General features: G+C 36.9%; 1 protein-coding gene across 8 annotated transcripts in view; it reads left to right on the top strand.

Moving 5' to 3' along the window:
* SNX13 (sorting nexin 13) overlaps positions 1-12,927 on the top strand; it is an 84,199-nt gene that overhangs the window by 24,667 nt on the left and 46,605 nt on the right. For all 8 annotated transcript variants that reach the window (XR_010470062.1, XM_065051238.1, XM_021299041.2 and 5 more), the window contains exon 2: positions 10,785-10,897. Coding sequence is in view for 7 of the 8 variants with exons in the window: in XM_065051238.1 (XP_064907310.1) it covers positions 10,785-10,897 (113 nt within the window). In the remaining variant the exon portion in view is untranslated. The remainder of the gene's footprint in view (positions 1-10,784; positions 10,898-12,927) is intronic.

The following is a 12,927-nucleotide window of genomic DNA, read 5'->3' as shown; positions in this document are numbered from 1 at the left end:
CACTGCCAACTTGTGTTTATCTTACTGACCACCCTGGCTCTCTTTCTGTAGAGCTGCTTCCCAGGGAGTTCTCCCAGAGTGTACTGTGGCCCAGGGTTATTCTACCTCAGATGCAAACCCGTACTTCTTTTTGTTAAACTTCATGAGGTTCCTGTCACCCTGTTTCTCTGCCCCATCAACATCCCCCTGCACAGTACCCCCCAGTTTGGTATTCTGTGCAAACTTGCTGAGAATGCACTCTGTCCCATCACCTAGGTTGTTAATGAAGACATTAAACATCATCGGTCCCTGTGTTAATCCTTGAAGGTTCCCGCAAAGTTGCTGAACTTTGTGCCACTGATCATGTCTTGGCATCCAGCAATCCAGTCTGTTTTCACTTACTTTATCATTTACTTATCCAGCCCATACTTCACCAGTTTTGTGATAAGTAGTCTGTGTCAAAGGCCTTGCTAAAGACAAGGTACACAACATCTAAGCCCTTCTCCTTGTCCTCAACATAAGTCACCTCATCATAAAAAGCTTTTGGGTTGATCAGGCATGATTTGCCCTTGATAGATCCATTTTGATAGATCATGACCTTCTTGGGGACTGAGATGAGGCTGACTGGCCTGTATTTTCCTTCCTTTCTGGGCTGGACTTTCCTTCTTGCAGATCCTCATCTGCTGCCAGTATAATTTGAGAAAACATTTATGTTGGCTTTCTGTTGAGTTTTGGCTTTCTGGATTCCATAATATCGGTTGCAATACTGCCTTATAGTCAAGGTGCCATTTGACATCACAGCTGAGAAACTCAATGTCATTTTCCTTTCTGAGACCTACAGTATTGTTCCTAGCTTTTCTCCTCCTTTTTAATAAAGAAAAAAAAAAAATTTTCAGGGGTAGAGAGGGATGGGGATCTTTTAACCAGATTATTTCGTTTACAAAAGTAACTCCAGAAAGATATATGACATGACTGACAGTAGTTACAGACAACAGCCTTGATCACCAGGGACAATGTGGAAATTAATGTTTAGTCTTGTTGAGCATGTCTGTTACCGGAGGACTCTTTTTGGCAATTATACGTAATGTGAATTAGCTTCTTTCACTTGAATTCCATCACATTTGTAACCTGACCTAATAAGGCAATTAGAGTCTCTCTTCATATTTAGAACGGTCTCAGATAAAAATATTCTAAAGTTGTGTTGCTAACTTAATATTTTTAAAGTAACATTTTCATCTAGATGAGGAGTGTTGCTTATTTGAGAGCGTGTAGATTTCGTATGTGCTTTTAAAATAATAAAATACTACAATAAAATACTGTACTGCATCCAAAGCAGTTTAACCTTAAAGTTTGTGGGATAATGTTGTGGTTCAGAGGACTCTGAAAATTTTGCTGCAAGGGGCAAATAGCAGATATAATAATATTACCAGTGGATTAAAGACATAAACAGAACTCCAAGGTCACTAATTTTATAGCCTGAGGAAACCAGGGTGGTAAAAGATTATTCAGAAGTTAATGACTAAATCTTTTTACAGTAAACTTCAGTACTGGATTTTGTGTATGTGTATGTATATACATAATATTTATGTATAGATGAAATATACATAACCACATATAATAAGTTTAATTCTCAGTAAAAAAAAATCACACACATCATAGATTCATAGAATAGTTTGGGTTGGAAGGGACCTTTAAAGGTCATTTAGTCCAATCCCCTGCGCTGAGCAGGGACATCAACTAGATCAGGTTGCTCAGAGCCCCATCCAGCCTGGCCTTGAATGTCTCCAGGGATGGGGCATCTACCACCTCTCTGGGCAACCTGGGCCAGTGTTTCACCACCCTCATTGTAAAAAATATTCAGCCTGCTACCTAGCCTGAATCTACCTTCTTGTAGTTTAAAACTATTACCTCTCGTCCCATGTCAACAGGCCCTTCTAAAAAGTCTGTTCCAATCTTTCTCATAGACTCCTTTTAAGTACGGAAAGGCTGCAAGAAGTTCTCCCTGGAGCCTTCTCCAGGCTAACAACCCCAACTCTCTCAGCCTGTCCTCACAGGAGAGGTATTACATCCCTCTGATCATTTTTGTGGCCCTTCTCTGGACCCTCTCCAACAGGTCCATGTCTTTCCTGTGCTGAGGTCGCCAGAGCTGCACATCCTGCAGATTTGTCTTTAAAATGGATGGTTTATCAGTCCTTTTAGAAGAAAGTATTGGCTTTAAGGAGTTTGTTTGAGAATAGTTATTTGCTTATAGCTGCTTCTAGGCAAGTAAACAAGTGGTAGAAACAAAAACTTTATTCTTTTTCAATGAAAATTTTGAAGGTATTGTCTCTTGTTTGACATGTGATGAGTTGTTAAGGAAAAGGCAAAACAAAAACAAAAGCACAATAACTGCTGCTGCAGTATGCAGTTCTAAAATGTTCATGATTTTATCTTATTTTATACCTTCATGTCCCTGACAGATCTTTATTTGCAAAATGCAAGAACTTTCGCTTGGCTTGACTTTCTGGTTTTCTGAGGCTGTTGCTTTTTGAAGTTTCTGAGGTTTCCTAAAGTAGATACTGTATCATTGTCTGTCTTTTTTTTTTTACTCTCTTTTTTAGCTAATTCTGTCGATTTAAGATGGCACAAGCTATTTCACACACAGCAACAACTTTGAAATTGTGTGGTATCTCTGTAGAAGAAATAATAGGTTTATTTAAAGAAAAATAATCATTTTTCGTCAGACGTGTTATAACCCATCTTTTTCTACTTTCTCTTCCCTCTAAAGATTGTGAACAAGAATGGATTGCCTTTGAACAGAAAGCTGGGTCCCACACCATTTAAATATATAATATTTATATTTATTTTCTTAGCAAGTAGGAGCTGATACAGGTAGTAGCATGATTTGAGCAGTAGAGTGGAGATTTGAGTTAAAGGAATAAGCAACTGCTTATTGCTTGGCAGAAAGGATGCTCAGTTGAAGTTACCACTAGCATGGAACGTGAGCTTAAAGCTGAAGAGATTTCTTTTCTACCTTCAAAAGCATAGCTCTTAAAGTATGAAGAAACCTTTTTAAAAAATGTATCTCGTGCAACTGTTTCTGCAGTAGCTCTGAGCTCTGCCTCCAAGTTTTTAATTAGATGGAACATGAAGAGACAGCCTACTGCATCAGACTCCCGTGGAGAGAGACTGATTTAATATATTTCTGTCAGGATAAATACTGGGAATCTTAAGTGGTAGAAATTGTTCTTTAAGCAAACTTGATGATTCTTCAAATTTATTTGGTGGGATCATGTTTATTTAGCAGTTAAAGAAAGAAAATATTGCTGAAAGGAACTTCTCAATAACTGCTTTCTGCAGTTTTAGGCAAGAAAGTAAGAAGTTTAAAATGCTGCTTGAGTGATAATCACAAATGAAATATGCTATAACAGTTTCTTGACTAAAGAACATGTGACATCATTATTTTTAGCTATTGTTTTGTTTTGTTTTGTTTTGTTTTTTACTTTACAAAGGTTCTGGGGGCTTCCCCCTCTCTCCTCTTTGCCTCTGTTTTGTACTAGTGAAACCTGAAATAGGTGTAATCTGTTTATCCGGAGACTGAACATAGAACAGTCTAGATTATCTCACTGGCTTGAATTCAAGCTAGAGTTAGAGGGATTACTTTATTTTCTCCTTTTGGATCGCCTTAGGTGATCCTGTCAAGCAATAAGCCTGGCCTCGTTTGGATCACCTAAGGCGATCCAAAATGCTTAGATACAAATAAATATGGATTGTTACAAAGGAGAAGGATCGCTCTCTTTGAAATTATACTAAAATGAGTTTGAGTATTTCATTTCTATATTTAAGAAAGTACCTGAAAATGGGCTTGCATCTTCTATTTCCCATTGTTATCCAGGATGCTCAAGTGCTTCTTTTAATCTTGACCACAACTTCGTATCCTTTTAAACTAGATACTTTAACAGTTCTTAAAAGCTGTCAGAAAGAGTTATCTGTCTGTGAAGGTGGTCTCATGTTTTTTGCAGTAAGATAAATACTTACTTCACTTTCAGAATAAGGTTACATGAAATGAGGCTTTTTGTCCCTTGCTGATAGTTCTGCTATGTAATAAAATAGCTGTTAGTGCTCAAAATAAATGTTAGTAAAATGAAGGTCAGTTTAAAATTTAAAAAATCCGTTTCCTAATTTCATGTTCTGATCAGCAATGCTGGCAGAGCAGGTGTTGTGAGAGAGGGAAAAAAAAATCTTGACTCTTGAATCCAGGCTGAATTTTACTCTGTTTTTTTCCCTTGAAAAGGAAGTTCAGTGTTGAAATTATTTACCATTTCTGGTACAACAATTATGAGTGTTAATCAGAAGAACGTTATTTTTCTTCATCAGCCTTATTGCACAAACCAATCATGTCAAAATATGTTCCATATTTTTTCTGCTTTTATTTTAATAGTGACATTCTGACTATAGGAAACAGGCAGGGTTTTGTTGTTTTGGTTTTTTTTTAGTAATGGAATTTGTTGCTCTTTGGAGAATACTAGCATGTTTTTTCATGTAAAGGTTTGCACTTTTAAAACTTAACTTAACGAATCATCAAAACAGTGCAGTAATTGTGATTTTAAAATAGAGATGAAAAGTTATTACTTGTCCATGAGAGCTTTGTTAGACCACCTTGTATAACTGTGGAGGAGGGTAGGAGAAAATAGTCCCGAAGGCTTTTGTCTCGTGCAGTATGAGAAGCAGCAGGAAAATCCAAACTAAATAGAGTTAGACATGATTGCACTTGAATTAATCCAACTGTTAATCAATTAAGCCATTTGACATACGAAGTGTGCACTGAGCAGAAGAGGAGGAGATGAATTGGGGAGGGGACAGATGGCCTCTAGCTTAGCAGGGAAGAGGGTTTGCAGCCTCTGTAACCAGGAGGCATCAGCAGGAATACTGCACTTAGCCAGAAAAAATTAATTGGTCTGGCTTCTTAAAACTTAACATGAATTTTGTAGGGTTTATTTTTTATTTAAAAGGTGATTAGTTTATATTTATATACTTTAATGTTTTAGGCTTGCTTTGGAAAAAAATGAATCTAAACTTAAACCAATAAAACCAAAATAGACTACATAAAATTCCTTTGAAAACAAAATTTGCCAGGAGTTTTCTTGCGAATACGGTAGTAATTTGTTGTATAGATTCACTACTATTGTTTTTACTTAGTCTGAAGTAGAAATGTAGCTTAGGGTTTTGTCTTGCCTTGCCTTTTTGGTCTAAGGAAGGAAAAGGGCAAGAAGAAGGAGGAGGTTAAAAAGAGACCTTCAGTGATGTTAGAAAACAAGGATATGCAGAACTCTTTTTTCAAAACCCCCCTTGACATGTCTCTTACTTCATTGCTCTAACTTTGGAAGATAGGAGAAGGTGTTAATGGTTTATTTGACAATTGTTAAATATTTCTCATAGTAGCATAATGTAACAATTTTGCCACAGATGAAATTGGCTCTCCACTTGATACAGCTTTCCAATTTTACTTGTCATGCTAGTGAAGAGACAGTAATTTGAATCCTAAAATAATGTTTTTAATCACTTGACAAAAATGACACCCACCTTAATTATAGAAAGATTTCCACGTGAACATGTTCCATTTACACTCAAAATGAAAGTCAAATTAAAAGGCAGATGTGTAGAATTAACAAAATTAAACTTGACATCTACTGTATATGCAATCCTTGACTTTTTTTTTTTTTAATGTGAGCCCTGAGATGGCATTAAATACATTTGGCAAAACATCATAATAAAAAAAAATAGTTTGAACTGCCCAAATGGCAAATAATAGGTTGCTTATCACTGTCTAGTTAGGGACAGGTCAGCTACTGTCATTTTTGTAATATTAATGAACAAATGTAACTGGATGCACTAAAAGAATTGTGGGCAAAGAAGCATATTTTTGTTTATAAATGACGCTGCTCTTTCAATGTTCAGATTATTCTTTAGTAACAAATTTGAAAACAATCACAATGGCAACTATCGGAAGTGGTACTGGCCTTTTGAATGCTACAGCTGTAAGATTTCAGGAGCATGCTGCTGAAGCTTTAAAATTGACAAGTGGATCCTTGCAGAGCCCAGCCTTCCTTTAGGAATGTTCCTTGTTTCCCCTCCTGCCCTCTGTCCAAACTTGGAACCACAATTACTCTGAGCACGTGGGGGAATTGTGGTGACAGCCGGGTGTCTGGAGCAGGAGTTCCTACCTGCAGCAGGAGGACCGTGGCATCCAGAGCCTCTAGAGATGGAATGTGTGTGTTGGCTGCTGGATGGCAAAGGGGAGCATAGGAAGAAAAGGACTACCTGTGGGCTGGACTTCTGGGGTAGCAGTGCTTTTGTAGTAAACGGGAAACACGTATCTTCCTGCCATTTGTAATCTAAAATTGATAGCACCAGTTTAAATCAAACAAGACACGTATATTTACCTTGGTTAATCATTTTAGTGAAAGCTGTATCAAGGCTGAGGGGTTTGTTTAAAGATGGGATAGAGGCAAAACTCTGAAAGCTTGTCAGCTGGATTAAGCAAAAAAGAAACCTATTGAAGCTGCTTTAAAGTATAGTAGGGCATAGTTGTGTTTGTTACTGGAGTAAATCATAGCTGTTGTGGTTGGTACATTAAATCCTTGCCACACTGCCATTGATTTGTCTGCAAAATACTTCAGCTAATTCATAACTAGTAAATTATATCATGCATAACTGCATGCATACTAAATTACAGTGGGATTTTTCTTCCCTTAAACTTTTGAGTTAAGACTGTCTGTGTGGCCTTAGTACACAGTTTCTAGGCAGTGAATTGTGTGGGTTTATATAAGCTGCCATGTGGCCACGTTAAGTCCTGTAGTCAGTCTTACCTCAGCACTATTAGCCGCGACAGCATCCAACAGGGATCATCAAAATGCTTCATTAATTAGAAAGCTGAAGCCAAAAAAAGGGAAAGCAAATGTATATAAGAAAGCAAGTTCTTGATGTACTTCTAGTAGTTGGCTGTATACTGCCAACATTCAATGGGAAAAATGGACAAAGCCTTGTCAAAAAAAAAAAAAAAAAAAGCAGGTGTCATTAAGAGGTGATAGTCTTATTATCTGTAACAACTGAATCAAGCTCATGTGAATATTCACATTGGTGTGTCTCTTCCACCTGATGCAGCTCTTCAGTGCACTGTTTGGGCTTACTGGCAGCCCTTTGCTGCAGTTGCAATTTATTTCGCTTGAGCAGTTCCACACCAGAGGCAGAAAATTCCTGTGAGTGAATATGATGCTACATTAGGCCTTTGTGTATATGACCTTATTAAAGTACTGCAGAACTCTTATTTGTAAGACTTTAGACATGAAAGAGAAGCAGTGGCAGTGGTGGGTCTAACACACGGCATCTGTAGTGATGGTAAGCAAAAGTGGCTAAAACTGATGAGGTGGAATGGTGGTTGATCTGGAATAAAGATCTTCCACATGTGTGTGCATTTATGTATGTATACAGTATGTACCCATACATACCTACCACAGGATTGAGGCCTATATTATTTTCTAGCATTGAGATAACTCTCCTAGATACTTGAAATCTGATCAATAGTACCACGACAGTTCAGTTTGGAAGTTTGCGTCCCACCCTAGGGTGTGTCAGCTTCTTTCAAAGGGTCTCGATAGCTGCTACTTACATGCCAGCATTACACCATCTCTTCAGAAGGCTGGTTTGTTCTTTCTGTCAGGAGTGAGCAGTGTTCACCCTGCAGTTAGCTTTAGCAAGGCTAGGCAGAGCTTCGGTAAATCTGACTCTATTAAAAGGTGATATTATAAATAAAACTTACTGGTAAGTTTTAAGTAGTGAGGTTTGAATTTAAATACCTGAGCTAGTTTCACAGTACTGACCAGCTGCCTAGTAATATATTTTTGTGAAGTTTGGACTTTGTTTTTTGCCTTTAATAGTTGATTTTTGACATGGTAAAGGAACTTCAAAGTTTTCAGTTTTGTCTGGAAGTCATACTGCTTAAGTCCCTTCAACAAATGTGAAGTTACAGGAAGTTTTATTTACAGTCAGCTTAAATGGAACCATGCTGATGTTTAGATCCCTTTTAATGTCTCAGAATCCATGACTATAAACCACTTATCTAAAGTATACAAGAATTGGGCTAGTATCTGTTGTACTTACTACAGTGTACCAAGTTATGTGAGTTTTAAGAAATCCTATTAAAATACCAAATGAGATTTGAATCTCTGTAGCCATACGCTAAATTGCAAAACTAGAGCATAGGACAAAAGGTCACTGTTTTATCTGTTAGAATTATAGTGCTTTCATTGTTAATTATGCATTCATGCAACTCTGAATATGCATTCTGCCATCTAGTTTAATTAAGTTTTGTCAAGTCACTGAGAGTCCTTATCCCATATTTAGAACTTCAACTTTTTTTGAACAATGCCATTAAGCATTCTGATTTTTTTGACAAAAAAGACCATCATTAAATGTGATCTTTTATGTGCATATCTTCTGCTTGCTTGTATTGCTCTGCAGAAGTGTTAAAATGCATTTCTGAGGGCATGAATACGAAGAATCTTCTTTGTGTATTGAAATGTAGATGTATAATGAGAGCTCATGTCTTTCTTAGTTAATTGTTGTATTTGACAGTTTTCTTTAGATTGGTGTCCTGCTCTCTCTCTCCTCCCCATCCCCCAAGCAGTTTGTCTATGCATGTACTTATTATGAGTCAACGAAATCTACTATTCAACTGGGGCCAAGTTTGTTTTTTCTTTATTGTAGCACCATTTTTTGGCATTTTAGCTGTGTGGATTGTATGGTTAATATCATCTAATAAAGCACTTTTTCAGCTTGAAGAGAACTGAATCACTTGCAATCCAGTTTTTGACTTGCAGCACTTTTTAATTGAAGTGTGTAGACAATTGTATTTTTTTCCAGCCTCAAACACTAAGAGAAAAGCCACTATAGCTTCTCTATCTCTCTCTAAGAAGCTTTAATGAGGAAGCAAATAGAATTTAATCTCAATGTTTCATTAAACTTACATTAAAATAGGAATAATTAAATTCTGATTATTACAGTTTACATCTATGAAACAGTCTCTCTTTAGAGCTATGATTTTGCTTTTGGGCGGTCTGATGTCTTGCTCTCTGTAAAGAACCAAAGCTGCTTCATGTAGGAGCCTCATTTATATTATTTTTCATTGTTTATAGAATTTTTAAAACTTTTTTTGTCAGGAAGTTGATTTTTCTGAATCCCTTGCCTAAGATGGAAAGATGAAGTCTAAATAGTCCCTTTAGAGAAATAAGAGCTGTAGTCCAGCTTCCCCTGTACTCCATATTAAAAGCTAAAACAGGGCTTTCTGCCGAGATCAAACACCATCTTTGTTTTCTACATGTCAGACTGCAAGACGAGTTTATTTAAATACTTTCTTAGTGTTACTTGTTGACATCACAGTTGTCTGAGTTCCCATCAGGGTGTCATTGGATCACGGCTAGGAAAGGCGTAAATTAGACAACAAAAAAAGAAAAGTTGAGAACCTTGGAGCTGGAGACAGTTTTGGTGGCCTATAAATACTTGTCATCATCGCTTTCACACTCCTGGGACTTGGCTGAAACATGCTTTCCATATTGAACTCGAGACTAGATTGAATTTGATTTATATAATCTTTGTTGACTGCATTGCAGTATTGTGAAGGTCCAAAACTATTGTAGCTCAGTTCAGTCACGTTTTCACTACCCCACTCTTTAGATTACCCTGCGTGTATGTGGATATACATGCATACACGTATCTATCTAGATAGATCAAGTGTGTGTGTATGTATTCATGTATATGAATGCACTTACGCTGTAATCTATATTGGCACGATAACCTGAACTTTGCTGCATTTTTCATAGTCCTGGTGAATCTGCTGGCACAGGTAAGGTTTTGTCTGCTGTGTTACGTAGCCAACAGCCCCCAAATGCCACCAGCCCCACAGATGTGCCTGTGGCTGCCTTCAGCTGCACCACGGGCTTCCCAAACAACTCTCATCTCCCCCCATGGCCAAAGTGTCAGTCCTGCCTGCTAAGACTGACCTTTTTCCAGGAACATGGTAATACCTGCATGGAGAAGATGCTCAGCTGTGATCCCTCTTTTTTATGTATTGAATTTGCTGATTTAAAAATAGAATTGTATTTAGGTATGTCAAAGAACTGTTGGTTCTTGATTTCTGTGGTAAAAATTGTTAGATACAGTAGCCAGTTTCTTAAGTTTCCATCTCTTTTGTGTTAAGGAAAGAGTAAAAGTAAATTTGCACCAAATATCTGGTGTGCCTGCTGACCTGTGTGTGACTTGACTGGAGAAGGAGACACTTTTTTTGGTCTTGCAACTGATTTGATCTATGGAAGAAATAGCCTTGCTTGGCTGTGGAAAATTACATGTTTAATTGTGTGAAATTACATTGTATTAATCTCTCCCTATTCTGTTACAAAGCCTGGCAGTAGTGGAGAATTTCACAGGGGTAAAAAAAGATGGATCTCAAGAAATAAAAGTACATTAAATGAGAGAAGAGAAAGAAATAATGCTTTAAAGGGCGATAGTTGCATCTGAAGCAAGAGATGGGTAACAATATTTGAAAGAAAAATGTTCTAATGTTGGCTAAACTGGACTACTAGCCCACAATATAACTTGATAGCAATATGCTTTTAAAAAATTAAGATCACTTTTACTGCATCAAGCAAAACTTATTTCATATGTATCTGATATGTATAAAGCTTTGTAGAAACTACAAATACTGCTTTGGAGACTTGAAGTTGTACGAATATCATATTAATTATTCCTTTTCCATGTGTTCTTGTTTACAGGCCAGTCTTTCCATATGGGGATGGGGAAGTCTTGGTGTTGTGCTTTTTCTAGTAACTTTTGGACCCTTCGCTATATTTTACTTAGCATTTTATATCCTCTGCTTTGTGGGTGGGTAAGTATACTACTTCATGTTTTGTGTAATTCACTATGAAAGTAAAATTTTTATGTGTATGTTAGAAAGTAGTTTGCTCTGAAAGTCTGAAGTGACTTCTGTGTGATTAATACTTCCACATTTGAGCAGCTCTTAATGAGCCAAGTTTTTTTCTTGAGATCTTGATTTTATCAAAAGGTTCTTTTTTTTTTGCTATTGAATAGTGCTTGTGCTACATTTGCCCAGGCAAAAATAAGATTTTTGATTAAAAAAAACCAAAACAACAACAACACGCCAAACTATTTATAACACGTGTTGGAGGACAAATACATAAAACCAATGTTTAACTTCATACTTTCTGTTACAGTGTCAGTTCTTTTCCCAAGTACTTTAAGTAATTATGTCCTCTTATCGCAGTCTCATTTTCCTACCTAAGATACTTCATTTATGAGGAAAGTGAGTGGGTGTTTTCCTGGGTGTGTGGAAATGATGCTGCATCTTGAACAACTAGATGAGTTCAGCAGCTGCAGACTTCTTGTATTTTATCTATAGACAGCAAGGGAGCAAGCAGGTGACATTTTTATAGTCTTTAGCCATCATTATTGCATTGTATTTTATAATGTCTGTCTTGTAACCATTACAACTTTTATTTTTAATGCCAAGTCTAAATGTATTAGTGGGACATTTCTCTTTACTCTTGCTCATAAGGCTAATTTGCAGGATGGTAACACTTGTAGGTTCTCAAAGACCTACTTGACTTCTAACAGGGTGTTTGGGCTATCTTTAGTTGTTTTTTTCTTCCTTTGAAACATCCTTTTAACCTTCATATTGGATACAGTACAGAATATATGTGTGTTCCTGTATGTCTCATAAAAAATGTAAGAGTTTAATAGCTAGAATTAGAGCTGCTACACTTGGGTTTCAGCTCTGTGAAACTTGGAATTCCATCTCTGAGAAATCAGAGTAGTCAGTCTACCAGAGAGAGGATTTAATTGAAATAAAACTAACTTCAGAGTCAATGCTTTTGTCCTGTTAAGTCTTGATACGTGCATGATTGGCATATTTTGCTGGCTCTTTGTCCAGGGCAGAAGGCAAAGAGTTCATCCAAAGGGCAAGAGTTTACTCCATTTACTCTTTTGTATTACTACTTCCTTAGCGTTTGGAGAATGAAAAATAATGTGGGATATTATAATTTATTAGAAGCTTGTCCTTCCTTGCTCAGTTTCATTTGCTTGGTTTTCCAAAGCCCACGGTCCCAGCAGCTCTCATGGAGTGTGTCTGAAGTCGACCACACCTTCCTGCTGTGACAGCCTCTGGTGCCTGAGCTGGCTCCTTCCCAGCTCACCTCTGATAGCTCTTTGCTGTCATTCTTTTGCTGCTTTGGTTCATTTTTGTAGCTAGTCACTTAACATTGATCTTCTTAGGGATAAATTAGTCTTGTGGTACTATGTTTGTTCAAGCAGAATTTGTATCCATCTTCCTATTATGTCATTACTTGGGTAGATACAAAGTCACAGCCCTTCCAGTAGAATGCAGTTACTCTGCAGCTTTAACATACTCATCTTCTTGGCCAAGACTGTGGTCTGGCCCTTTTTTTACACTATTAATCTTTTTCAAAGTGACACACCTACTTTAACTTTTAACATTCAGCATACAGATCTGTGAGTGCTAACTAGGTCAAATAGATTTTTGTCTAAATTATTCTTGCCAGCCTTTTATTTTTGAATTAATTCCTTTAAAGTTATGCAAAATACTGGGTACTATTTCTCTTGGAAACCAGCAGAAATTAATGTTATGAAATAAGTTTTTACTTACGATTAGCAATTATATATCATAACATCATTTATATAAATTAAGAAAATCTGATTCTGGTTTAATATTATAATACTTTCCTTAATGCTTTACCCTTATCTGGAGCAAAATAACAATTTTGGACATGGAGTTTTATGTTAGAATTTTATGTTTAAAGTTGGAGTCCTTATGCAATTTGGCATGCAGTTTTCTAGCTTTTTATTACTTGCTCAAAACCAGTGGCATATATCAGCAGTTTC

Source organism: Columba livia, chromosome 2 (assembly GCF_036013475.1).
Source record: "Columba livia isolate bColLiv1 breed racing homer chromosome 2, bColLiv1.pat.W.v2, whole genome shotgun sequence".
NCBI classification, from domain to species: domain Eukaryota; kingdom Metazoa; phylum Chordata; class Aves; order Columbiformes; family Columbidae; genus Columba; species Columba livia.
The sequence above is the reverse complement of the archived record's forward strand: the minus strand, read 5'-3'. Positions and strand labels throughout refer to the sequence as shown.